At 42.3% G+C, this 27,334-nt stretch overlaps 1 protein-coding gene across 1 annotated transcript; it reads left to right on the top strand.

Moving 5' to 3' along the window:
* The first annotated feature begins 2,546 nt into the window (after window positions 1-2,546).
* Window positions 2,547-25,919, top strand: LOC122934931 (voltage-gated hydrogen channel 1-like). Its single transcript, XM_044290610.1, has 5 exons — window positions 2,547-2,768; window positions 3,357-3,461; window positions 6,241-6,472; window positions 13,726-13,838; window positions 25,429-25,919. The coding sequence occupies exons 1-5, from the start codon at window positions 2,592-2,594 to the stop codon at window positions 25,507-25,509; spliced, it is 708 nt and encodes a 235-aa protein (XP_044146545.1). The 5' UTR covers window positions 2,547-2,591; the 3' UTR covers window positions 25,510-25,919.
* Window positions 25,920-27,334: the final 1,415 nt, after the last annotated feature.

Here is a 27,334-nt window from a genome sequence, read left to right as displayed (position 1 = left end):
ATCACTGACCAAACACTGACTGTGTGAATGCAGTCTTAGGCCTCACTCTCAACAGTGAAAAATCTTTTTGTAGAACTACAGTCCTGATCAAAAGTTTAAGACCACCTGAAAAATGGCAAAAAATCATATTTAGCATGGCTGGATCTTAACAACATTCCAAGTAGAGCTTCTTCATGCAAAATTTTGAGCATTCAATTTAATGAAAACAACGAATAAACTGAAACAGGCTGTTTTTCAGCTGATCAAAAGTTTAGGACCACACCTCCAAAAAAAAACTAAACCCCCCCCAAAACAGAAATCCAACTTCCAAACATTAACTCAGTAATGAGTAGCTCCGCCGTTATTGTTTATCACTTCCAAAATTCGTTTTGGCATGCTTGATGCAAGTGTTTCCATGAGGTGAGTGGGAACATTTCTCCAAGTGGTGAAGAAGGCCGCACGAAGGCCATCTACTGTCTGGAACTGTTGTCCATTTTTGTAAACTTCCCTTGCCATCCATCCCCAAAGGTTCTCAATTGGATTTAGATCAGGGGAACACGCAGGATGGGCCAAAAAGAGTGATGTTATTCTCCTGGAAGAAGTCCCTTGTCCTGCGGGCATTGTGTACTGTAGCGTTGTCCTGTTGAAAAACCCAGTCATTACCACACAGACGAGGGCCCTCAGTCATGAGGAATGCTCTCTGCAACATCTGGATATAGCCAGCGGCCGTTTGACGCCCCTGCACTTCCTGAAGCTCCATTGTTCCACTGAAGGAAAAAGCACCCCAGACCAATATGGCGCCCCCTCCACTGTGGCGCGTAGAAAACATCTCAGGTGGGATCTGCTTGTCATGCCAGTAACGTTGGAAACCATCAGGACCATCAAGGTAAAAAAAATTCTCATCAGAGAATAAAACTTTCTTCCACCTTTGAATGTCCCATGTTTGGCGCTCTCTTGCAAAGTCCAAACAAGCAGTTCTGTGGCGTTCAACGACCAGGTCTTTGAAGATGTTTTTTTTGTTTTTGAAGCCCTTCAGTCTCAGGTGCCGTCTGATGGTTATGGGGCTGCAGTCAGCCTTAATTTGGGTCGAGGGTCGTCTAGTGTCTTGACGGACAGCCACTTGACTTTTTTGTTCAATAACCCTCAGGATCATTTAAGAATTTAAGAAATTCCTTAATGACTTACTGCGTCCTACCTCAGCAGCGATGGCGCGCTCTGACAGACCCTGCTTATGCAGTTCAACAACCCGACCACGTTCAAAAAGGGAGAGTTTTTTTGCCTTTGCCATCACAACATGTGACTACCTGCCAGAAAATGACAGTGAATCCACATCTTTGCACAGATTTGGCCTTTTAAAGGCATGTGGTCCTAAACTTTTGATCCGCTGAAAAACAGCCTGTTTTAGTTTAGTCATTGTTTTCATTAAATTAAATTAAATGCTCAAAAAAAGTTTTGTCTCACTCCCATTTCTTCTTGTTGCATGTTGAAGCTCTACTTGGAACCTTAAGATCCAGCCATGCTAAATATGATTTTTTGCCATTTTTCAAGTGGTCTTAAACTTTTGATCAGGACTGTATCTTCAGATATTTGTCCATATTCAAGCTGGTTGGTTATTAGTGACATCATTTTCTTCCATATGTATTACCCATTCATTGCTGATGCAGAAGATCAATCTCAAGGAGAAGACACATTTCTGTGATTATTAAATTTTTAATTCATCTAAAGGTACTGATGACCTATCAACATCAGATCACTGGGGGTCTATCACTATCAGTTGGTCTTTTGGCAGCCACTGGCATTGGAAATAACATAGTCAACTAAGTCAAAAGCAGACAGCTCCATCTACTGTGTAGTGGCCATGCTGGCTTGCTGCAGCTAAGCTCCAAGTGAATGGGACTAGAGCTACAGTAACGCAGCATGGCCACTAACAAAGTAAATGGAGCCTTCCGTCCATTATGTTGTTTCCAGTGCGAAAACATCTAATCGGAGGGAGTGGCAGAAGTCAGACCAGAAATGGGAATCAGCCAGTTTCCTCGGGTTCTCCATATCCGATTGTTAAAATTACAGAGGCAGCTGGAGATGATTCCATACTTTAGCTCCTTAGATTTTTTAAAAGTTGGGTGGTATGTGTGTAGTGTATATATAGTGTTTTGCATATATATGGTGTATGTATATGTAAGCATGTGTCGTGACGCCGCATGTCCGCCATTGAGTAGGGAATCTGTTAAAAATTTGAATCCCACCCCTTAATCGGGGTTCCAAGCTCCACGTACAGGGCTTTATGTGCAGTAAAGAAATCTTAGATATTGATCCTAATCTCATACACTGTACATTTTAGATTACTGTACATGTCCTTTATTTCCACTATTCCACCAGGAACGTTCTTCAATAGAAACTAAATTTAAAAAATAAATTTTGTATTTATTCAGAATGTTTCTAGTAGATGAGCTTGAAATGACTTTGTGCTTCATACCCCACCCACCTTTTTTTTCCCAAATGACTGTGTGTTTTGTAAATGTGGACATTCTTCTCTCCCAGATCTTAGATTGGTGTAACCTTGCATCAGGTTAGTCCTACTGTTCAGAGTGATAAACATTTAGCTGCTGACAACCATGTCCAAGTACCTGAAGCATTTTACCTCTGTGGGTGAAAAACAAAATGAAAGGCAGCAGAACGTGGATGAAGAGAAGCAGCCAAAAGAAGAGCCTCAGAAGACACCCGATTCAATTACCTCTTCATACTCCTTCAGAGATAACCTAAGGTGGCTCCTTAGTTGCCACAAGTTTCAGGTACTTTCTGTATAGACTTCTCACCATCTGCTTACAAATCTAATTTGTAGACTATTTCCTGATATAACACATACAGGTGGAACTCAATTTTTTTTGATATCGTGCAAAGTTCATTTATTTCAGTAATGCAACTTAAAGGTGAAACTAATATATGAGATAGACTCATTACATGCTAATGAGATATTTCAAGCCTTTATTTGTTATATTTTGGATGATTATGGTTTACAGCTTATGAAAACCCCAAAGTCACAATCTCAGGTACCCTTTGCTCAGGGAGTAAGAATTAATTAGCTGACTAGAGTGTGACAATTTGAGCCTAGAATATTGAACCTTATCACAAAATTAGAATTTTAAGTTTCATTAATGCAATTCCTTCTCATTTGCATTACTGAAATAAATGGACTTTTGCACGATATTCTAAATTTTCGAGTTGCACCTTTAAGTCTTGATGTTATTGTAGATGATTTCCAGGTAATGTAGCCTTATACTTTACATTAATTGGCTATTTGCTGCCTTTTTTATTTTCCATATTGCACTGTAATGAAGTGGTATCCATCCCTCCATGCTATTTCATGATTGTTTTTACAGATTGTCATTGTGTGCCTGGTTATTCTGGATGCTATATTTGTTCTTATCGAGGTACTTTTAGACTTGGAATTATTACATAACAAAGTTGACGACATTGTACCAAAGGTAAGAACAGACTTTATTGTACAACAACTTCCAAGACCGTTCAACTTTATTTTCAAATGTCCAATTGCTAACTCTTAGAGAAAAGACAAAAAAGTCTACATCACATGATGTCCGTGTCACTGATGTCTCTACTGTAAATAGGAGCCTATAGCTAATTAACGTCTGACATCTTGGCCAGTCAGGTCTGCCAACTATGGGAGGCTATTAACACTTTTGCTTCCTCACAGTGGAATTGAGTCTTACAGACGTCTTCTATCTTAAAACATCCTGTAAAACATCAGAAAGGTAGACTGTGCCTATATCCCGCTTGTATTTGTGAGTATTCTGGCAAAGATATAGCGGTGTTTGTTTAAACGGTGCTTCACTATCAGTGCACCTTTCTGATGTTTCACAGGATGTTATAAGACAGAAGACTTCTGAGAGATTTAATTTCACCATGAGGAAACAAAAGTGTTAATACCTGTGATAAGTTGTGTGGAAGAAATAACGCGAGGCCTGATATATTTTAACTACATTTTACCTCGTGTGATCTGAACCCACAACACGTCCGAGACACGCAGCGATAAACCATCATTATTGACGGACTGGGAATATTGTATATTGCAACTATGGGAGGCTTTATAGTCTGCAAAGTATTTGCCTACAATGGTGATGACAGATATAAGATATGTGGGCACTTTAGGAGCCCACCACATAGGTCTGTTATCAGACAATAGCAACTGTTTTCAGATGATCATGATTACAGGTATGTTTGCACCTGTATTATGGACACAACCTCTGGACCTCTATTGGTTCATCAGAACTGGAGTTAGAGTATCATTGGCTGCTATGGTGCTCCAACTGCAGGAGGTCCAGGTGCTGCGACCATAATATGGGTGCAAAAAAAGAATAAGAAAGCATCGGTATGATGGCTATCTGAAAGCAGCCTTAACATTGCTTAACATGGAGAATTTTTACCCTTTTACATTGTTAGGATAGGCCATCAACATGTCATTGTCAGGTAGTCACGACCTCCACTGATCAGCTGTGCGGCAGGAACTACAACTCCACCCATTGCGTGTAGTAGACACAGCTGTTTACATCAGCGCTGCTCCCATGGAAGTAGCGCTGCAGTAATTGTCTCTGTCCACTACATACAGTGGGTGGAGCTGTGGGTGCCAACTTCTGGTGCCAGAGATACTGCAGAACAGCTGACTGGCGGGGGGTGCGGGGTGTCGGACTCATGACCTATCTTTAGCCCATCAATATGAAAAGACTGGAAAACCACTGTAATAGTTAATATACATTAAATGTAAAAAATGCCTACATATGATTTGATGCTACTGACGAATTTGTATATACTGTATGTGTGGGGCATAGATGTCGATGGTGATTTGAACCCACTTAAAGGGGTTGTCTCACTTCAGCAAATGGCATTTGTCATGTAGGGAAAGTTAAATGGGTTCTGCAGTTTTTTCTTACTGATCATGTATCCTCTGGCTAGATTACCCAGCGACAGGTGACTTAATGAAAAAAGTAGGGGAAGTGGGGGTGGGACGCTGCTCAAGTCTTCAGGCACTTCTGAGCCAGCACCGCCGAACCTGCCAATATAAAGGGGGACAGATTCCCGCTGCCAGAGCAGCAACAAATCAGGGAGCTGGAAATCTCCCCCAGCAACAGGCAGCGACCAATCAGCTGTACTCTTGACTCACAGAAAACTGGAATCATCTTGAATGCAGGCAAACAGCTTTCTGAGGTAATTTTACCTGAAATAGAAAAAAGGCGGGAAAAGAGAGACAGGAAAGGGAAAGAGAACACCATACAAAACCCCTAACCTAAATCTACCTAAGGTGTCATTGCCCCCATGCTTCCCCCCAAGCTAAACGCTCTGGTGGGGTTAATTCAGTGATACTAGTTGTGAAATCACTGGGTGTGCGGTAATCGAGAAGGCTGCGGCGCTACTGCCAGTGATGCTGCCTCCTCAAACAGCTGATCAGATGGATAGATCATCAGTAAAAAATAGAGCTGCAGAGCCCCTTTAATACAAGCTACTTACCAATGTATTGTGATTGTCCATATTGCCTCCTTTGCTGGCTGGATTCATTTTTCCATCACATAATACACAGCTTGCTTTCATGGTTACGACCATCCTGTAATCCAGCAGCGGTGGTCATGCTTGCACACTATAGGAAAAAGCACCAGCCTATATGCACTCCAACAGTCCCGGACACCATGGAGGCTGACGCTATTTCATATAGTGTGCAAGCACGACCACCACTGATGGAGTGCAGGGTGGTCGTAACCATGGAAACAATAATGTGATGTAAAAATGAATCATGCTAGCAAAGAAAGCAACATGGACAATCACAATACATTAGTAAGTGCCTTGTTTTAATGTTATCTACAACCCCCTTTATGATCTCCATGACATTGTTGTTCCTTGCAGAAATCAGAATGGCTAAGTCATGCAACCTTAGGCTTTGAGCCTGCAATTGCAAGATTTATATTTCAGCATAGAAGTAAGACATAAAACTATTGGGGTCATTTATCAAACTGGTGTAAAGTAGAACTGGTGGAGTTGACCATAGCAACCAATCAGATTCCACCTTTAATTTTTTGTCAGTTCCTTTGGAAAATAAAAGGAGGAATCTGATTGGTTGCTATGGGCAACTTAGCCAGTTCTACTTTACACCAGTTTGATAAATCTCCCCATATATGAGTATATATATATATATATATATATATATATAAAGTGCTTCTGAATAAACATGTGTTTCTTGTTATTTTGCCTCTTCACCAGATATTCCATTGTTTGAGCATTTCTATATTGTCCTTCTTTTTGCTGGAAATTCTTGGTAAACTATATGCTTTTCGACTGGAATTGCTCCACCACAAGTTTGAAGTGTTTGATGCAGTTATTGTTATAATATCATTTATCATCGACGTGGTCTATATAACCCGGGAAGATATCTTCAACGCAGTCGGGCTGTTAATCTTACTCAGACTTTGGAGAGTGGGCAGAATTGTCAATGGTAACTATGTCCCTTACAATATATTCTTATTGACATGTGTATTTGCCATCTTAAGGGTGCTGCTAACTTCATGTATGTTTGTCAATGGTGTCACAATCAATCCAGACTTATCGGATTTTGTGTTGCAAGTCGCGTGTGACTTTTCCCCCATTGACCCTCATGGGAGATGCACGTGACAGGCGACTCACCTGTGACTTGGCTCTGTTTTCAAACCTAAATCACAGTCTGAAAATAGTCACATGACAGGAAGTGCAGGCAAGTTGCACATATTTTTGTGTCATGCAACTTGTCTGCGACTTGCTCGACACTTGTAGCCGCACCCTTAAAGGTTTGTTCAAGATAATAAAAAGATCTCAGACATGCTCCTAAATGTTGTACAGTAAAAACGGAATCTACACATACTGCTTTTTTCCTGCGCAGGTCCAGTCCTCCTGCCACTGGTTGTTACAGACTGCAGCGAAGATGTGCAGGTATATGGCACATGACTGCTGCAGCCAATCAGTCCTCAGCAGCATACCAACCAAAAGCAACTGCGGCAACTAAACAGTTGAATGGGGGCCCCCTCTGTCACCTTAGGCTACTTTCACACTCGCGTTTTGGCTTTCCGCTTGTGAGATCCGTCTTGGGCTCTCACAAGCGGTCCAAAATGGATACGTTTTGCCCTAATGCATTCTGACTGGAAAATGATCCACTGAGAATGCATCAGTTTGCCTCCCATCAGTCTCCATTCCGCTCTGGAGGCGGACACCAAAACGCTGCCTGCAGCATGTTGCTGTCCACTTGACGAAACTGAGCCAAATGGATCTGTACTGGCACACAATGTAAGTCAATGGGGACGGATCCGTTTTCTCTGACACTATCTGACACAATAGAAAACTGATCAGTCTCCCATTGACTTTCAATGTAGTTCATGACGGATCTGTCTTGGCTATGTTACAGATTAGTGATGGACGATTCACGAACACAATCAAATGTTCGTGAACCGCAATTTCGTGGCGGGCCACATTTACTTTAATGGCAGGCGAACCTGAAAAACCTTCAGGTCATATTTGCAGCCACCAAATACTTACTAGAAGTGCACAAATTATCCCACAACATGGACAGTGACATACCAGAGGGAGATCAATGGCAAAAATTCCTACAAAAAATATGTATTTTAATCAGCGGCCATTTTAATGCGTCTTAAAGGGAAACTCTTAAAAATGTGCCCTGCTGGAGCCTAGAGAGATTTTATTTTAGGCCACGTCAGTACAGGCCCCAAACATTAGGCATTCACCAGTCAGAAAACATCAAGTGTTTATGTGGCTGGAGGTATATTAGACAGTCAATGGATATCAATTTTACCGCAGGCCAGTGAACTACAGGCCCCAAAAATTATTCATTCACTGTACAGAAAAGAACAATTGATTATGTGGCTGGAAGTACATTAGGCGGCCACCGTATAACAATTTTACTTTTGGCCAGTTAGATTACAGGCCCCAAAAATTATGCATTCACCGTACATAAAAGATCAAGTGATTATGTTGCTGGAGTTATATTAGACGATCATTGGATATCAATTTTACTGCAGGCCAGTAGAGTACAGGCCCCAAACATTAGGCATTCATCGAACAGCAAACATCAAGTGATTATGTGGCTGGAGTTACATTAGGCGGTCACCGTATAACAATTTTACTGTTGGCCAGTTACATTAAAGGCCCCAAAACTTATGCATTCAACGTACAGAAAAGATAAAAGTCATTATGTGGCTGGAGGTACATTAGGCGGTCACCGTTTAACAATTTTATTGTTGGCCAGTTAGATTACAGGCCCTAAAAATTTCTCTATGGGTGGAAATTCCTCTACCAGCACCCGCAAAAGCAGAATGCAGCATCTCTCAAAGCAAGGCCTGGAAATTCTGCATTCTGACAGCCCTCTGTGATGCTGGTAACATGTCCGCCATTTTGTGTTTGTATCGGAGGTCTAAGTACGTTGCCACCCAATACTGGTCCTTGCCCTTTATGCTTTTTATACGGGGGTCCCTATTCAAACACTGGAGCATGAAGGCCCCCATTTGCACTAAACTGGAAGCGGTGGAGCGCCCTGGCTCCTGCTCATTGCCAAGGGGAATGTCATCCTTGGTCTCCCCCCCCCATCCACGGACAACACCAGAGATCCCAGAAAAGTTTAAAGCCTGCTCTTCTTGAGCCTCCTCTTCCCATCAGGCACAATCCTCCTCTGACTCCTGCTGACTTGTCTCAGATGGAGTAGCCCCCCCCGGGAATTCATTCAGCAGTGCGACTTCATCATCTTCCTGCTCCTCAACGACTTGATCAATGACACGACACAATGCACGCTCCAGAAAGAAAGCGGAAGGTATGATGTCACTGATGGCGCCCTGGCTGCGATATACCAGTTTGGTGATCTCATCAAATGGCTGCAGAAGTCTGTATGCGTCGCCCATGAGCAGCCACTGGCGAGGTGAAAAAAAAACAAGCTCCCAGAACCTGTCCTGCCACAGAGTTCGTACAGGTAGTCATTAATGGCACGTTTCTGTTGGAGCAGCCTATCAAGCATATACAAGGTGGAGTACCAGCGCATCGGGCAGTCACAAATCAGACGTCTGACGGGCAGGTGGTGTCGCCGCCGTCAACAAGGCAAGCCATGGCCGTGTAAGATCTTCTAAAATGTCCAGAGATTTTCCTGGCCTGCTTCAAGACATCCTGGACCCCGGGGTATTTGGCAACGAATCTCTGCACGACTAAGTTCAGGACGTGTGCCATTTTTCCCTGTTTCAGCAAGCTCAGCAGATTGGCACCTTGTTGTCGCACACCACTTTACCAACTGTCAAATTGAGCGGGGTTATCCACTGATCGGCCTGTGACTGCAGAGCTGAAAGGAGTGCAGGAGCGGTGTGGCTCTTGGCTTCCAGGCACAACAGCCGCAGCATGGCAACGTCTCACCTGGCACGTCGAATAGATTCTGGGGAGGTGCAGCGGAAGAAGCGGTAGCAGTGGAAAAGGAAGAGTCAGCCGAGGAGGAGATGGAGGATGGAGTAGGAGGAGGAGAAGAAGAGGCAGGCCTGCATGCAATCCGTGGCAGTAACACCAAATCCACACTGGTGCCAAGGGTTGCATGCTTGAAAGCCGTCAGAAGGTTCACCCAGTGGGCAGTAAAAGTTATGCACCTTCCCTGCCCGTGTATGCTAGACCATGTGTCTGTGGTCAGATGTATCTCAGCACCGACACTGTGTGCCAGAGATACATTCACTTGCCGCTGAATATGGCCATATAGCTCTGGGATGCCCTTCTGGGAGAAATATTTCCTTCCAGGGACCTTCTATTGCGGTGTGCCAATGGTCAAAAATTTTCTAAAGGCCTCAGAGTCCACCAGTTTATATGGCAGTAGCAGTTGCAAAAAGCCAGCGGTCAGCCGTTGGGCAGGAGGGTTATCTGGCGTCATCAACTTTTTACGTTCGAACCTTTGTGCCACGGAACCCTACCTTTTGCCAGATGAACGCGACAACGGCACGGTGGAAGGTGTAGTGGAGGACAAATGGGAGAAGAGAGGAGGAGAAGAGGCAGGACGTGAAGCACCGGGAGTGTGGCTTTGTGGGTTCTGACGGTGTTAATCCCACTGGGCTCGGTGATGGTTGGCCAGGTGCCTTCTTAAGGCGGTCGTCCCTAGGTGAGTGTTGGACTTACCGGGACTTATGCATTGACAGCACAGGCTGCAGATGGCAACAATATTGTCAGCAGCTGACACGTTAACAAAAGCCCACACTGCGGAGCCATGTCCCTGCGTCCTGGGATTGCCAGATGTGACCATGCGTGGTGGATGGCTCACTCCAGATACATTTGCAGTCTGCTTTTTGCCTCCTGTACACTGCACTTCTGCCTGCTTCTCCAAATTTGCCGCCCTATCTGCTGCTCTGTCTCTCCCTCTGAACTCCCCTCCTCTTCCTATCTTGTGGTGACGTCCATTGACAGGTCATCATCACCTTCACCACCACTGACATTAGAGATCTCAGAGTAGGCAGCAATAGCGGGGACCACCCTCCTTGGGCTGATCTGGGTACTGTCGTCAGACCGCTGGGTGGCGGCTGTTGCTACCTCCTCTTTCTGGACCGATGCCAAGAATGGCTGCGCATCGGTAAGGTCTGGGAATGGATGGGAAAATAATTCCTCTGACTCAAATGGAGAGGCTATGTTGTTGGTGCTGGTGTCTTTGGGGGTGCAGACAGCAGAGAGTGAGGAGGGTGCCGATACAGAGGATGAAGATGGTGCAGAAGCGGAAGGCTGAGTGAGCCACTCAACCAACTCTGGTGCATCCTTTGACGTAATCGCACACACCTTCTCCAACTTTCCACTTAGGCTCTGGCCTGGTGCACCTGCCCGACCCCTATGGAATGGCCTGCCTCTTTTGAAAATGACAGGCAAAGTCCCTATAGAAGAGCAGTATTTGTGGAAGCAGGTATATAGAACCCCTTAATCAGTTTTCTTTGGGGCAACTGGTATATCAGACCAGTTGCAAATAGTTGTTCCAATAGCCTTTGTCCCTCTGTATAGCTGAGGTATCTCAGAAGAACTACACACAACTGCTGCACAATACAAATGCACTATATAGAAAGTATATTATAGGTATATTACACCCCTGCCTCAATCAGTTTTTTTGGGGGGGGCAACTGGTATATCACACGAGTTGCAATTAGTTGTTCCAATGTCATTTGTCCCTCTATATAGCTGCAGTATCGCAGCAGAACCGCACACAACTGCACTATAGTATACTTTCTATGTTAGAAAGTATATTATAAGTATATCACATCCCTCTGTATGTCACACCTATCGATAGCACACCTATACCAGTCCTTAAAATGACTTTTGTGGCCCTATTAGCTAGCATTTGGTGTCCCTAACAGCCTGTCCCTGCTCCACACAGCAACCTCTCTCTACACTGGCAAAAAACAGAATGTAAAATGGCGGCGAGATCGGGTTTATTTATAGGGTAGGGGATGTGTCCATGTGCTGAAACATCTCAATTGGCTGTCCTGTCCCTCCTGATGGATGTGTCATGGGTAAAAGTTCTGCGCAATGCAAAAGAATATGGCGCCGGTGGACATTGCTATATGTTTGCCAGTTTGGCAAATTGCAAATGAGCAAAGTTTGCCACAAAACGCCCGCCAGGCGAACCGCAAGGCCATCTCTATTACAGATAATACAAACGGATCCGTTCATGACGGATGCATGCAGGATCCGTTTTTGCAGATCCATGACCGTTCCGCCCAATACGAGAGTGTAAAAGTAGCCCACAGAGGTATTGCAGTGTACTATACATACTATCGCATGTTCATGTCCCCTGGGGTGACAAAAAAAAGTTTGAATAAATTTTTTAGAATACAAACCACCAATAAATATTTTAAATAAAAATAAACATTTTCAGATTTTATTATATAAAAGCTAAATATTAAAATGTAAAAACCTAAATAATATAATTATCAATTTGTATCTGTGAAAATCTGAACTATTAAAATATTGTGAAACTGTAAATAGATGACAAAATTGCTGTTTTTTGGTCACATCACCTACCCAAAAAAATGAAATAAAAATGATCAAAAAGTTGTATGTACCCTAAAATGGTACCTATGAAAACTACAGCTTGCTCTGCAAAAAAACAAAACTCACACAGCTCCATAATCTAAGAGTTTTTTCTCAATGCATTTATTTTTTAGTATATTTTTAATGTTACCTGGTGACATAAAAATACTTGTCCCACAAAAAAAATCTATCTATCTTATATGACTGTAGACGTAAAAATAAGCTGGACCCACGGTGGTGATCATACTTACCAGATCCTTGCCACTGGGTTCTGTCTCCATCGCTGCCCTGCCAGTTCTGCATGTCGCAAGTCTCTCCTCATCAATATCAGATTTGATGCGGGGCACATGACCGCTACTACCAATCACTGGCTGCAACGGTGACATGTTATCAAGGGGCGTCGCGGATTCCCACAAATGCAATATCCAACCATATTTTGACATGGGGAGACCCAGGACCTGCAGAGCTGGCGTGGCAGAAATTGAGCCAAACCCCAGTTATGGTGATCATATGAACAGCCCCTTTAAGGGAGCAATAACAGTTTAGATTTCCATATATGAAGATGAATAGATCCTTTCATACCTAGGCCTGTAATCATATGTTTCGCTCTAGAAGAAAGTTATTTTCACCATATTAGTTTTTATACTGTAAGTGTATATTCTGCCTGATTGCCACATTTACAAAAAAAGTTACCGAACTGCAGAAAAAAAAATCCCAAGTGAATATATTCTAAGAACAGTAAGACAATGGATCTCTTTGCCACTATATGTTATGAAGGTTAATTTGAGCTGGACCGGGAATTTACTGTAAGAGCATGGAGGTCTTCAACCATAACATATGTGAGCTGGTGTTCATCTCCAAGGGGCAACTGCACTCAACCCAATGCTTTTACGGGCGCCCATCTTCTTATCAATCCGCTGCCAGGTTTCTGTAATATTGTATTCCAATGAATGACAGCACTTAATGGTTGTATGGCTTCAATATGTGTAAAATGTATTAATCCAGTCAACAAAATGCGCATCATGTACATCACAAAGGTAACCTTTCAGGCTACCAAAGAGTCCTTTTTCAAGCTGGAACATATCACACACTTGTTAATGTGGAGCATTGTGATGTCCATGATGCAAGAAGTAAGAAAGGTGAGCACCAGCAGTAAGCAGCCGCTAGTGATCACCAGTGGTAGCTGTAGCACAGTTCCTCCATATTAAAGGGAACCGGTCACCGGGATTTGGGGTATAGAGCTGAGGACATGGGTTTCTAGATGGCCGCTAGCACATCCGCAATACCCAGTCCCCATAGCTCTGTGTGCTTTTATTGTGGAGAAAGAAAAGATTTACTACATATGTAAATTACCCTGAGATGAGTCCTGTATGTGAGATGAGTCAGGGACAGGACTCATCTCAGGTTAATTTGCAGATGTATCAAATAGTTTTTTTTAACACAATAAAAGCACATGGCTAGCGGCCATCTAGCAACCCATGTCCTCAACTCTATACCCAAAACCCTGTGACAGGTTCCCTTTAAGAGTCATGGTAATAAAGCATTTTGTGAGGTCTGCTAGACTGTGATGTCAGTTACGGCAAGATTTTATTTTAGTTAGAAAAATGCTCCCTTTCTATGTGGTTGGGCCAGTTGGTTTCATACAGCCCAGTATGGATTACTTTCTGGTTGTTTTTACAGGTGTCATTTTGTCTGTGAAGAGCAGAGCAGAAGAAAAGATCCACAAGTTAAAGGAGAAACAGGAGACCCTATTAGCCAGAGTCTCGCAGCTAGAGCAGCAGTGCACTCAGCAGGTACTGTAACGAAAAATTATAGCAATAGATTTGTGACAAAAATTAGTGCCATCCAATTGAAGGCACTGGAGCGACTTAATATTTGTAAATTGTTATAAACTTTTTTTTTCAGTCTTCTAATACTATTATACATGGTGCTTTGTGGCTTTGGATAAATCATATCCAGACTTTTACCTATGACTACAACCATTTCAACCCACCGATTGCTGTTATACCGCCCATGCCATATGCAATGCTGTTCTTAAAGGCCACATGCACACATATTTTACGTGCGGATTTGTATATGGCAACTCGGTACTGTAATATATTACCATCTAATAAGCATCAATACAGTAAACAGAGGAACAAAGGCTCAACATACATTCCAGTGAAACCCCCTCAAAAGCAATACCGAATACCACAGGCTAACTTAAACAACATATACAGTGCCTTGAAAAAGTATTCATACCCTTTGAACTTATCCACATTTTTTCTTGTTACACCCACAATTTTTTGTTTCAATAATTTTTATTGGATTTTACAACATTTATGCAAATTACAATAAAGATACGTTGCCTTAAAAAACAGTATCTGATTTACATTTGCGTTGGATCAAACATATTCAACACAATGGCATAAACTTGCCATAACAAGAATCAACCCACTGTATGTGAAAGTCGTCAACTCCAACCGGAGCCCTCCTTCAGCAAAATTCACAAGCTGTAATCCTAGTAAAGCCGTACATGGTCGTAAGTTACAAAGATTAAGTGAGATCCACCTCCTTCCCTTATACACATATACCTCATTATTCTCAGAACTAGTAGGTATAGACGAACGGCTAAACAGTCCCAGCGCAGATGTGTATGTCTGTAATGAGGCCCATCATGCAGCCTTTCATGGGCACCATCTCCCCACCCTGACCTCCTCTCATTTACAATAAGATGAGGCTACCCATCTTTGCCACTTTTTCATGGCTTTATGATATGAACCGTTGCCTAGGGCAATTATTTTCTCATATGCAAAAGTTGTGTTTATTTCAGAAATCAAGTCTACAATCCCCGGCACTTCTTGAGATTTCCATCTCCGCAAAAGCAACAGTTTTGCTAAAACACAAAATAAGCATATCAGTTTCCTCTCAATTCTTGGGAAATCATTTATCCCTATTAGTAGTAAAGCAAGTTGCGGTGTCCAGTTAACCTGTTGCGGAAGTAAGCGACCTAACAGCTCCCCACATGCTCTCCAGTATCCTTTAATCAGTGGACACTGCCAAAGAATGTGGAAAAGGGTCCCCCTGCATCCGCAGCCCCTCCAACACTCCCCAGACACCCCTGGGTACATAAATTGTAAAATTTCCGGGGTGTAATACCAGTGCAAGATCGTCTTTAGAGCGGATTCAACATGGGTGGAACAGTGCAGATGAGAATGGACTGCTTCAATAGACCTCTGCCAGTCGCTATCTGATAATTGTATGTTTAGAGATCTTTCCCATTTGCGCATGGGATGAGACTTCTTGAACTGTGCTGGTTGGAGTAATTCCTCATATAATAATTTGAGCCCTTTAGTGTTCGTGGACATATAAGTTATACCCACTTGATTACAGCACAAGTTAGAGGGGCGTAGAGATTGCAACAGGTGTCTAATTTGAAGGTACTTGAAAAATTCAGATTGTGGAAGATTGAGTTGCTCCTTTATAGACTGAAAAGACTGTAGCTGCCCATTCTCATACAGCATCTCCACTCTGCCAGTATCTCCCAGCTGCCAATTAGACAAATCAGTCTGAGGAAGCATAGCTCTGACCAGAGAAAAGGGGAGATGGGTCAGTGTAGGCCGCTTCCCCCCACCAGCTGTCTTGTGCATTTGTTTCCAGGCCTCTATAGACGCCCGCATAACCAGTGGAAATTTATTTGGCAACGGGATGTCCCAGAAGGGTATGTGCAGTAGATCCTTCAGGATGAAAGGTGCTGCCTGTGTTGTCTCCATCTGTACCCATGGGATCTCCTCCTTTCCCTGCCCCCAGTTTCTAAGCATAGAGACCAGAGTGGATAAATAGTATAATTTCATATCGGGTACTGCAAGACCCCCCAGTTTGCGAGTCCTCTGGATAATATCCCTAGCTACCCTTGGTTTTTTGTTCTTCCAGATATACTTAGAAATCACACTTTGCACCTTGCTAAAGAAACCATTCCGTACCAATATTGGGACGGTGCGGTACAGATAGAGGAAACGGGGAAGGATAAACATCTTGAAAGCTGCAATTCTGCCTAACCACGACGTTTCATGTTTGTGGAAATTTTCCAGGTCTTTCCCAACTTCCAGGAGCAGAGCCTCATAATTAAGCGTGAATAATTTCGACGGAGATGGCGTCATATTGGTGCCCAAGTATTTTATACTCTCTTTGCACCAATCAAAATTCCATTTCTCACGAAATGATCTAGTCAAGGTCTCTGGGATATTGATCGGAAGTGCTTGCGTCTTAGTGGAATTAAGATGGTAGTATGAGAGATCGCCATAGATTTTTATCTGGTCCATAACCGCTTGCAGTGATACCTCTGGTCTCGTAAGTGACAAAAGAACATCATCTGCATACAATGAAATTTTGTGTACCTGACTTCCAATCTCTACCCCAGAGATCCTGTGATCCAACCTGATTGCTTGGGCCAAAGGTTCCATAGCAATTATAAAAATTAAAGGGGACAAAGGGCATCCTTGCCTCGTACCGTTCGTCAGTTCAAACGCCTCTGACAGAGCCCCATTAACATATATGTTGGCCGTTGGATTGCTATATAGAGCCTCTATTGCACGCATAATAGGGCCACCAAAACCCATAGTAGAGAGCACCGAAAAGGCGAACGACCATCTGATCCTGTCAAACGCCTTTTCGGCGTCCAAGGCCAGAACCAGAAGGGGACTTTTTTTCTGTGTGATCTGGTGGAATACACCCAGCATTCTTCTAGTATTAAAGTAGGGCTGACGGGATGGAACAAAACCAGTTTGGTCCGCATTAATTATGGTTGGAAGAATTTTAGCGAGTCTGAGTGCCAAAAGTTTGGCGTAAATTTTCACGTCTTGATTCAACAAAGATATGGGTCTGAAATTTTGGGGTCTGTCAGAAGGCTTGCCTGGCTTTGGTAGGGTAATGATCATAGCCTGTAGGTTTTCTTTGGGAAAGGCTCCAGATGTTAACGCGCTCTGGCAAAAATCTCGCAGAAAGGGACTCAGGATGTGTGAAAACCACTTATAATAATGACTAGCAAACCCATCTGGGCCTGGTGCTTTCTCCCTTGGCAAGGAGGAAATCACTTTTTCTATCTCCTCGGTCGTTATCTGGGCATTTAGGGCCTGGAGTTGTGGAACCGTTAGGGTTGGCAAATTTAAGGATCTAAGGTATTCATCTGTCATCTCAGGCAGGTTTTGGGGGGTCGAAATGGTTTCTCTAAGGTTGTACAAGTCATGATAGTACGATTGAAATCCCTCTGCTATGGCCGACGGTGAGTATAGCTTGGTGTGTGACTTGGGATGTAAAAGAAATGGAATTCTGCTCTTTACCCGTTTTGCTTTCAAGCTGGCTGCCAGGAGTTTACCTGCTTTATTCCCTTGGGAGTAATAGCGAGCTTTACATCTACGGAGCCCTTTCTCATATGACTCTAACATATGGTTTCTCAGGTCAAGTCTCAATTGTTTTAGAGCCTCTGCCGTTGGGGTTGAGGGACATAGTTTGTTGCTGTCCTCCAGCTGTTTCAGTTTAGCCAGCATTTGTGATGTGGTCTCCTCCAGTTTCCTCTTTCTCACCGCCCCTTGCTGTATAAATGATCCTCTTATGAAAGCCTTATGGGCATTCCAGAGAACTACGGGGTCAATAGAATCTGTTCTATTAAGTTGGAAGAATTCTCTCAAGTCTGATTCAATGCGCTGACCATGCTGTGGACAAGATAACAGTATCGGATTGCTCCTCCATAAGTACTTTGGTGAGCAGTTATTGTCCTCCGTTAACGTCATTGTAATAGCAGCATGGTCAGACCACTTAATCTGCTTGATCTCCGTATCTAGCACTTTGGGCAATGCTACTCTGTCTGTCAAAAACATATCAATACGAGAATAAACATTGTGAACCCCCGAGTGGAAAGTGAAGTCTTTGATTGATGGATGCTGAATCCTCCATACATCATACACCTCCGCTTTCCACACGTCCTCCGCTAGAGTAGGGGTATGTCTCCCCCCATACGATGAGGTGTCAATCTCTGGGTCTGTGGTAATGTTGAAGTCGCCAAACATAATAAGCTGGCCCTTCCTTTTCCTATTGACCATTTTCATTACCCTTCGGAAAAAACTTTTTTGTCCCTTGTTGGGCGCGTAAATAGAAACCAGAGTGGCGGTCACATTATTCAAAGTGCAAACCACTATTACATATCTACCCATAGGGTCACTAAAGCTTTCAAATAATGTGAACGCCAGCGTGTTTTTAATAGCTATTAACACTCCTCTAGATTTAGAATCAAAGTGGGCTTGGAAAACATGGGGGAACTGCGCGTGCTGTACCCTATGAGCATCTGTGGCCAATATATGAGTCTCCTGTGCTCCCAGGACACCACACTTAAGAAGTTTAGCCTCTTTCCATAGGTGGGATCTGCGCATGGGACTGTTCAACCCGTTCACATTAAGGCTAGCGAACACAATTACCATAATATATCAACTTAAAGCGGAAAGCATAGAGGTCGCACAATAACCAATAAAGAAGGTGCAGGACGCCTCCCAGCCAGCACGTCCGCAGCCATAATATGAAGGTGGTGGAACAGTGTACAAGCATATTCGTGGCACCAGTCATGACTTGAGCAGCAAATACCAGTGGTAAAACATAAGAACATAAAATCAACAGCATAGATAAACAGAGGTGTATTCACAAGAACCAGCCGGTTCTCTAACACCAAATAACTTGGGGAATTAAAGTCCCGTCTGAGGCCTAGGTCTGGTACTTATACCGATAGACACTCAAAAAATCTCATAGGCAATAATTGCCCTGTATGTCCCCCGGTGAACCTTCTTCATCAATTCAGCGAGCAACGTCCCAGTCCCTGGGAATCTTATCAGGAGGGGGACGGCGATGTTCCTTTAGCAAATCGATTGGTATGTCCCAGCTTTGCAGCAACTTTTTCCCCTCATCGACGGACTTGATAGCATGTAGGTCGCCTAGGTGGTGTATCAACAGGCGAACCGGGAACCCCCATCTATACTGTATTTTCGCTGCTTGCAAGGCTGACGTAATAGGTAAAAGGGCCCTCCGGAGCCTAAGAGTAGCAGCTGATAAGTCCGCATATAGCGACACCTTGTGGTACGGAGCCGGGAGACCTCCATTTTGTCTGGCAAAAGACATTAGTTGCTCCTTGGTGGAGTAGAAATGAACCCTGGCCAATACATCTCTGGGGACATTTTCCTCCAGGTGCCTAGGGCGAGGGACTCTATGAGCCCTATCTATTTCCAAGTCTCTGTCGCTGCAGTGAGGCAGAGCACTTTTAATCAGCGCTTTCACATAAGAGGGAATATCTTTAGCAACCACAGTCTCTGGGATGCCCCGCAGCTTTATGTTGTTACGCCTGCTGCGGTCTTCTAAATCCGCCATTTTACATTTGATTGCCTCCACTTCCGCTTCTAAGGCATAATGGGCGTCTATGAGGTCATTGTGCGATCCCGCAAATTCTCCAAACTTGCGCTCTAGGTGGTCTGTTCTGTCCCCAATGTCCTCCACCTCTCTCCTCAAAGGGGCCACTAAGGAGCGCATGTCATGTAGGAAGGAGCGCCTCTGGATTAGAAGCATGTCTCTCATTATAGTATCAGTCAGGGCCAAATCATTAACTGGTAGCGCCAAAATTTCTGCCTCACCCGTGACATGGGGGCCCCCTTGTGTTCCCAGAGTACCTGCGTCTGTCTCCGGCTCGGATTCACGGGTGTCCTCTGAGATGTGTGGCGGAGCTGCTGATCCCGCCGCTACGCCTCTCCCTGCATCTTGCAGTGTAACTGCCGTGCCGCTCACATATTCCTGGCCAGCTTCAAGGTTGTCCTCCTCAGGCGTCTGTCTCGGCCCCGTCTTAGAGTCTGGGCAAGTAGATGGTTGTAGGCCTTCCGCGTGTTCGCGTAGCAGTGCCGTCCTCTCCCCGGCGCCATCTTGAGATCTGCCCGCTTCTCTGGTGAAGTAGAACTTTGTTAGTTGCGGGTGCTTTATTGCCTTCCTTTTTCGGCCCGTCATGCTCTGGCCGAGTTCCTGGACCGGGTCCGCCACTTTAGGGTAGTTCACCGTGGGCTTAGTCGCTGAAATAGTCGCTGGTTTGTAGTGCTATCACTGGAGCTGAAGCACCTTACATCCGCGCGCCTCGGCAGCCAGACCACGCCCCCACGTTACACCCACAATTTTAAATATATTTAATTGGGATTTTATGTGAAAGACCAACACAAAGTAGAAAAATTTCAAAACTTTTAATAAATAAAAATCTGAAAAGTGTGGCATGCATGCGTGTTCAGTTCCCTGTACTCTGATACCACAAAAAAAAAATCCAGTGTGACCAATAGCCTTCAGAAGTCTCAGCCTAACTACAACTATTCTGTGAAGGCCCCAGGAGTTTGCTAGTGAACATTAGTGATCAAACATCATAAAAACCAAGGAACACACCAGATAGGTCAGGGATAAAGTTGTAGAGAAGTGTAAAGCAGGGTTAGGTTATAAAAAAAATATTCCAAGCTCTGAATATCTCACTTAGTACTGTTTAATCCACCATCTGAAAATAGGAGTACAACACAACTGCAAACTATAAAATAGTAATATCACGTACCGTTAATACATCAACACCTCACAGAGTGTGCCTGGAAAACTCTCCCATAGAAGTCAACTAGTCCCCTCCTGTCCAGTGTGTCTATGGCCCATGTGGCTGTCTTAAAGCATATCTCTAAATGCTGTTAACAACAGCTCAGGCAAGATGGCTGCCCTATAATCGGTATGAGAAGTTAAAACAAAACTGAACTGAACGAAACGGAATGCACCAGAATGCATTCTGTTCCGTTTGCTTGTGTCCCCATCGCAAAACAGAATTACGCTACAAGCAGCATTTTTCTGTCCGTGATGACAATAGAAAACGGATCCGTCCCCCATTGACTTTCAATGGTGTTCATGACGGATCAGTCTTAGCTATTTTAAAGACAATACAACCGGATCCGTTCACAACAGATGCAGACGGTTGTATTATCTGAACGGAAGCATTTTTGCTCATGAAGGATCCAGCAAAAACGCTGGTGTGAAAGTAGCCTTTACTCTTTAAACATAGTTAGAGAACTATACATGTACGGAGGATGCCAATAAGGGGTTAAACAGGTGAGTATTGGGTATTGTAATATTTAAAAGAATTTCCTGCACGTACAGAAGAATATTTATTTACTGGACAACCCCTTAACGACCCAGGATGAGAATGCTCGTCCAAAATCGCCGGCACTTAGCGCTAGAAGACGAGCGTTCTCGTCCTGCAGTCGTTCTCCTCCCCCGCGTGCGGTCCCGCGCTGTTACTGACAGCCGGATCCCTGCTGCATCCACCAGCATCGGCGATAACGCTGATGCCGGTGGATTAACCCCTCATATGCCGTGGTCAGCGCTGACCGCAGCATATGGGAGGTTTGCGATCCCTCACCTCATCCATCGGTCCCCGCGCTGCTGTGGCGGGGACTCGATGGTTGCCATGGCAGCCCCAAGCCAAGCATGTACGGAAGCCTAAGAGGCCCAGCCCCCAGGCTGGGTCTCCTAGGCAATTGTTAGCGTCTTACAGTGTAAGACACTAACAGTTCAATACAGATCTATCGTGCTGCATTGAAACAGGGATCAGACCCTGTAATGTTGAAGTCCCAGAGTGGGACAAATAATAAAGTGAAAAAAATAAGTTAATAAAATTAAAGTAAAAAAAAAAAAATTACATATGGACATATTAGGTATCGTCACGTCCGTATCAACCACCTCTATAAACATATCACATGACCTAACCCCTCAGATGAACACCGTAAAAAATAAAAACGGTGCTAAACAATTTTGTGTCACCTTACATCACAAAAAGTACAACAGCAAGCGATCAAAAAGGCGTACCAAAATAGTACCAATCTAACCGTCACCTCATTCCGCAAAAAATGAGCCCCTACCTGAGACAATCACCCAAAAAATAAATATAAAATATGGCTCAGAATATGGAGACACTAAAACATCATTTTTTTATTTTAAAAAAGCTGTTATTGTGTAAAACTTGCATAAATAAAAAAAAAGCATACATATTAGATATCGCCGCGTCCTTATCAACCTGCTCTATAAAAATATCACATGACCTAACCCCTTAGGTGAACACCGTAAAAAATAAAAAATAAAAACTGTGCTAAATACACAATTTTTTGTCACCTTACTTCAGAAAAAGTGTATTAGCAAGCGATCAAAAAATTATATGCACCCCAAAATAGTGCCAATCAAACCGTCATCTCATCCCGCAAAAAATTAGACCCTACCTAAGATAATTGCCTAAAAACTGAAAAATCTATGGCTCTCAGAATATGGAGACACTAAAACATGATTTTCTTTTTTGTTTCAAAAATGATATTATTGTGTAAAACTTACATAAATAAAATGTATACATATTAGGTATCGCCGTGTGCGTATCGACCGGCTCTATAAAAATATCACATGACCTAACCCCTCAGATGAACACCGTAAAAAAAATAATGAAAACTGTGCTAAATAAACTATTTTTTGTCACCTTACATCACAAAAAGTGTAATAGCAAGCGATCAAAAAGTCATATGCACCCCAAAATAGTGCCAAACTGTCATCTCATCCCGCAAAAATCATACCCTACCCAAGATAATCACCCAAAAACTGAAAAAACTATGGCTCTTAGACTATGAAAACACTAAAACATTTATTTATTTTTTCAAAAATGAAATCATTGTGTAAAACTTACATAAATAAAAAAAGTATACATATTAGGTATCGCCGTGTCTGTATCGACCAGCTCTATTAAAATATTACATGACCTAACCCCTCAAATGAACACCGTAAAAAAATAAAAATAACGGTGTAAAAAAAGCTATTTTCTGTCATCTTACATCACAAAAAGTGTAATAGCAAGCGATCAAAAAGTCATATGCACCTCAAAATAGTGCCAATCAAACCGTCAGCTCATCCCGCAAAAAATGAGACCCTATCTAAGACAATAGCCCAAAAACTGAAATAACTATGGCTCTCAGACTATGGAGACACTAAAACATGATTTTTTTTTGTACCAAAAATGAAATCATTGTGTAAAACTTACTTAAATAAATATAGTATACATATTAGGTATCGCCGCGTCCGTGACAACCTTCTCTATAAAAATACCACATGATCTAACCTGTCAGATGAATGTTGTAAATAACAAAAAAAAACTGTGCCAAAAAGAGCTATTTCTGGTTACCTTGCCTCACAAAAAGTGTAATATAGAGCAACCAAAAATCATATGTACCCTAAACTAGTACCAACAAAACTTCCATCCTATCCCGTAGTTTCTAAAATGGGGTCACTTTTTGGGAGTTTCTACTCTAGGGGTGCATCAGGGAGGCTTCAAATGGGACATGGTGTCAAAAAAACCACTCCAGCTAAATTTGCCTTCCAAAAACCGTATGGCATTCCTTTCTTTCTGGGCCCTGCCGTGTCCCCGTACAGCAGTTTACGACCACATATGGAGTGTTTCTGTAAAGTACAGAATCAGGGCCATAAATATTGAGTTTTGTTTGGCTGTTAACCCTTGCTTTGTTATTGGAAAAAATGAAAAATTTGCCAAAAAATTGAAATTCTGAAATGTCATCTCCATTTTCCAATAACTCTTGTGGAACACCTAAAGGGTTAACAACGTTTGTAAAATCAGTTTTGAATACCTTGAGGGGTGTAGTTTCTTAGATGGGGTCACTTTTATGGAGTTTCTACTCTAGGGATGCATCAGGGGGGCTTCAAATGGGACATGGTGTAAAAAAAAAACAGTCTAGCAAAATCTGTCTTCCAAAAAACGTATGGCATTCCTTTCCTTCTGCGCCCTGCCGTGTGCCCTTACAGCAGTTTACGATCACATATGGGGTGTTTCTGTAAACTACAGAATCAGGGCCATAAATATTGAGTTTTGTTTGGCTGTTAACCCTTGCTTTGTAAGTGGAAAAAAATATTACAATTGAAAATCTGCCCAAAAAAGTGAAATTTTGAAATTGTATCTCTATTTTCCATTAATTCTTGTGGAACACCTAAAGGGTTAACGACGTTTGTAAAATCAGTTTTGAATACCTTGAGGGGTGTAGTTTCTATTATGTAAGCTTCACAAAGTGACTTCAGACCTGAACTGGTCCTTAAAAAGTTGGTTTTTGAAAATTTCTAAGAATTTACTTCTAAATTTCTAAGCCTTGTAACGTCCCCCAAAAATAAAATGTCATTCCCAAAATGATCCTAACATGAAGTAGACATATGGGAAATGTAAAGTAATAACTATTTTTGTAGGTATTAATATGTATTATAGAAGTAGAGAAATTGAAACTTGGAAATTTGCAAATTTTTCAAACTTTTGGGCAAATTTGGTATTTTTTTTTAATGAATTTTTTTGACTCCATTTTACCAGTGTCATGAAGTACAATATGTGACGTAAAAACGGTCTCAGAATGGCCTGGATAAGTCAAAGCGTTTTAAAGTTATCACCACATAAAGCGACACTGGTCAGATTTGCAAAAAAATTGCCTGGTCCTGAAGGTGAAAATGAGCCCGGTCCTTAAGGGGTTAAAGTGTGAACATATTTACAGACAATTAGTACAAAGGGAAAACATGTTATTGTGTAAAGTTCTTGTTGTTATAACATCACTAAGTAATGGTCTGTCTGTAGTACAATAAAGACTAGCACTAATTAAAAGGGAATGTGCCTTCAGAAAAGGACCATTTATTTAAGCCAAGATTTTGTTAAAAATAACATAAAAAAATCTTTAAAAATATGTTTCATTTCCATGTCACTGTGTTTGAAAAAAATCCTGCTGTTTTTGCACTGACCACTAATAGGAACCACGTCTTGGTTCACTTCAGTAGTCCATCATCACAGGTAGGATAACAATGACAGATATTACTTGTATGTATATGTAATGCAGGATCCTCTATTCGCAGTAGGTGATGAACAATGTTTATCTACTACTTGTACAATGATCTCTGCACAGGTCACAGAGCATGCCTAGAAAACGCTCCCATAGAAGTCAGTGAGGTCCCCTCCTGACCATTGTGTCTGTGGCCCATGTTCACTGTTCTAAAACATCTCTCTAAAAATGCTGTTAACAACAGCAAGGGCAATATGGCTGCCCCCATAATCATGTTAAAGAAACGGAATAAAAGAAAGTAAAAGCAGATTAGAAAATATTTCACTATTTGTTTTTAACAGTTGGAAAATAAAAATGTGATGTTGCTTAATTGAAAGTAGTGACCTGATTTGTTAGGGGGGCCGTGTAATGGAATGGGAATCTTATTTTCTGTACTAATAATTGCACTGACGCTTCATTTGATCCCATCTAAGAGTTCAATCTAAATAGATATTCTTATATTTTCCAGGAACAAGAGATTTCAAGACTCCAGACTTTATTACAGCAAAACAACATATTCCCCGAGCCTTACAACTCAGCCACTGCTTGAAATTAATAAGTGGATTGTTACTTTCCTTGAAAATATCTATTTTGAAAGATTTTTTTTTAATAGAGGTTGTGTTTGTGTAACATGAGTGCAGTGCAAAGAAAGATTTTAGGTAATTTGTTACTGTTTAATCTCTGACCGTATAAAACGTACATCTTTAAATCACATTTAAAATTAAGTATGAAAATATAAATTATTTTATTATTATTGGAATAAAATGAAGCATGATGGACCAGCCACCAGGTATAGAATTTGTTTTCTTACTTTCTTTTCTTGGCTACTGAGAGTCTTGTACTTTTAGGTCAGATATTATGCTGTTACTCACTCTTTGATGAAACAGGGTTGAATTCGATGGAAGTGTTGCCTATACAGTGCTGCCCATAATTATTCATACCCCTGGCAAATTTTGACTTAAAGTTACTTTTATTCAACCAGCAAGTAATTTTTTTGACGCGAAATGACATAGGTGTCTCCCAAAAGATAATAAGACGATGTACAAGGGGCATTATTGTGGGGGAAAAAAACATTTCTCAGCTTTTATTTACATTTGAGGAAAAAGTGTCCAGTCCAAAATTATTCATACCCGTCTCAATAAAATCAATAGAAAAGCCTTTATTGGCCATTACAGCAATCAAACGCTTCCTATAATTGCAGACCAGCTTTTTGCATGTCTCCACAGATATTTTTGCCCATTCATCTTTAGCAATGAGCTCTAAATCTTTTAGGTTGGATGGTCTTCTTGCCATCACCCTGATCTTTAGCTCCCTCCACAGATTCACAATTGGATTCAAGTCTGGACTTTGGCTGGGCCACTCCAAGATGTTAATGTTGTTGTCTTCTACTAATTTCTTCACCACTTTTGCTGTGGGTTTTGGGGTCATTGTCATGCTGAAATGTCCACTGGTACCCAAGGCCAAGTTTCTCTGCAGACTGCCTGATGTTGTTGAGAATCTTCATGTATTGCTTTTTTTTCATGGTGCCGTTTACTGTGATTAGGTTCCCTGGTCCATTGGCTGAAAAACACCCACAAAGCATTAGGTTCCCACCACCATGTTTGACACTGGGGATGGTGTTCTTTGGGTTGAAGGCTTCTCCTTTTTTACACCAAATGAAGGAAACATCATTGTGACTAAACTATACATTTTTTGTTTCATCTGACCATAACACAGAAGACCAGAAGTCTTCTTCTTTGTCCAGATGAGCTTTTACAAAGGCCAAGCGAGCTTTTGTGTGCCTTATCTGGAGAAGTGGCGTCTTCCTTGGTCTGCTTTGTGCAGTATCCGTTGGATTGTCTGCCTTGAGACATTGCCACCAGCAGAGCCCAGATTCACCAGGATGGCCTTGGTGGTGATCCTTGGATTCTTTTTCACCTCTCTAACTATCCTCCTGGCCAGCACAGGTGTCACTTTTGGCTTCCGACCAGGTCCCCTGAGATTTTCCACAGTGCGGAACATCTTGTATTTTTTGCTGAAATGTAAATAAAAGCTGAGAAATGTTTTTTTTTCCCACAATAATGCCTCTTTTACATAGTCTTATTATCTTTTGGGAGACACCTATGTAATTTCCCGTAAAAAAAATTACTTGCTGGTTGAATAAAAGTAACTAAGTCAAAATGTGCCAGGTGTATGAATAATTATGGGCAGCACTGTAGAAAACACTTAGTACTCCAGCATTGTTTTTAATACGTATACTAACTCTCCAGCAATATTCTAGCAATGTAATTTGTTCCATCCCAGCTCTATTGTATCCATGCAATTTAAACCTTTTGATTATAGGCTGCTGTATCATGAGAGTCCAGTCTGACCAGTTATGCAATCGTATCTGTCTT

The sequence above is a fragment of the Bufo gargarizans genome, chromosome 1 (genome assembly GCF_014858855.1).
Source record: "Bufo gargarizans isolate SCDJY-AF-19 chromosome 1, ASM1485885v1, whole genome shotgun sequence".
Lineage (NCBI taxonomy): Eukaryota > Metazoa > Chordata > Amphibia > Anura > Bufonidae > Bufo > Bufo gargarizans.
This window is presented reverse-complemented; position numbering and strand designations above follow the sequence as displayed.

Excerpts from the sequence above, each read along its gene's own strand:
- LOC122934931 (XM_044290610.1), top strand. The coding sequence starts at position 2,592 with ATGTCCAAGTACCTGAAGCATTTTACCTCTGTGGGTGAAAAACAAAAT. Across the intron at positions 2,769-3,356 it reads TTAGTTGCCACAAGTTTCAG|ATTGTCATTGTGTGCCTGGT; the intron begins GTACTTTCTGTA and ends TTGTTTTTACAG. Across the intron at positions 6,473-13,725 it reads AGTGGGCAGAATTGTCAATG|GTGTCATTTTGTCTGTGAAG; the intron begins GTAACTATGTCC and ends TTGTTTTTACAG.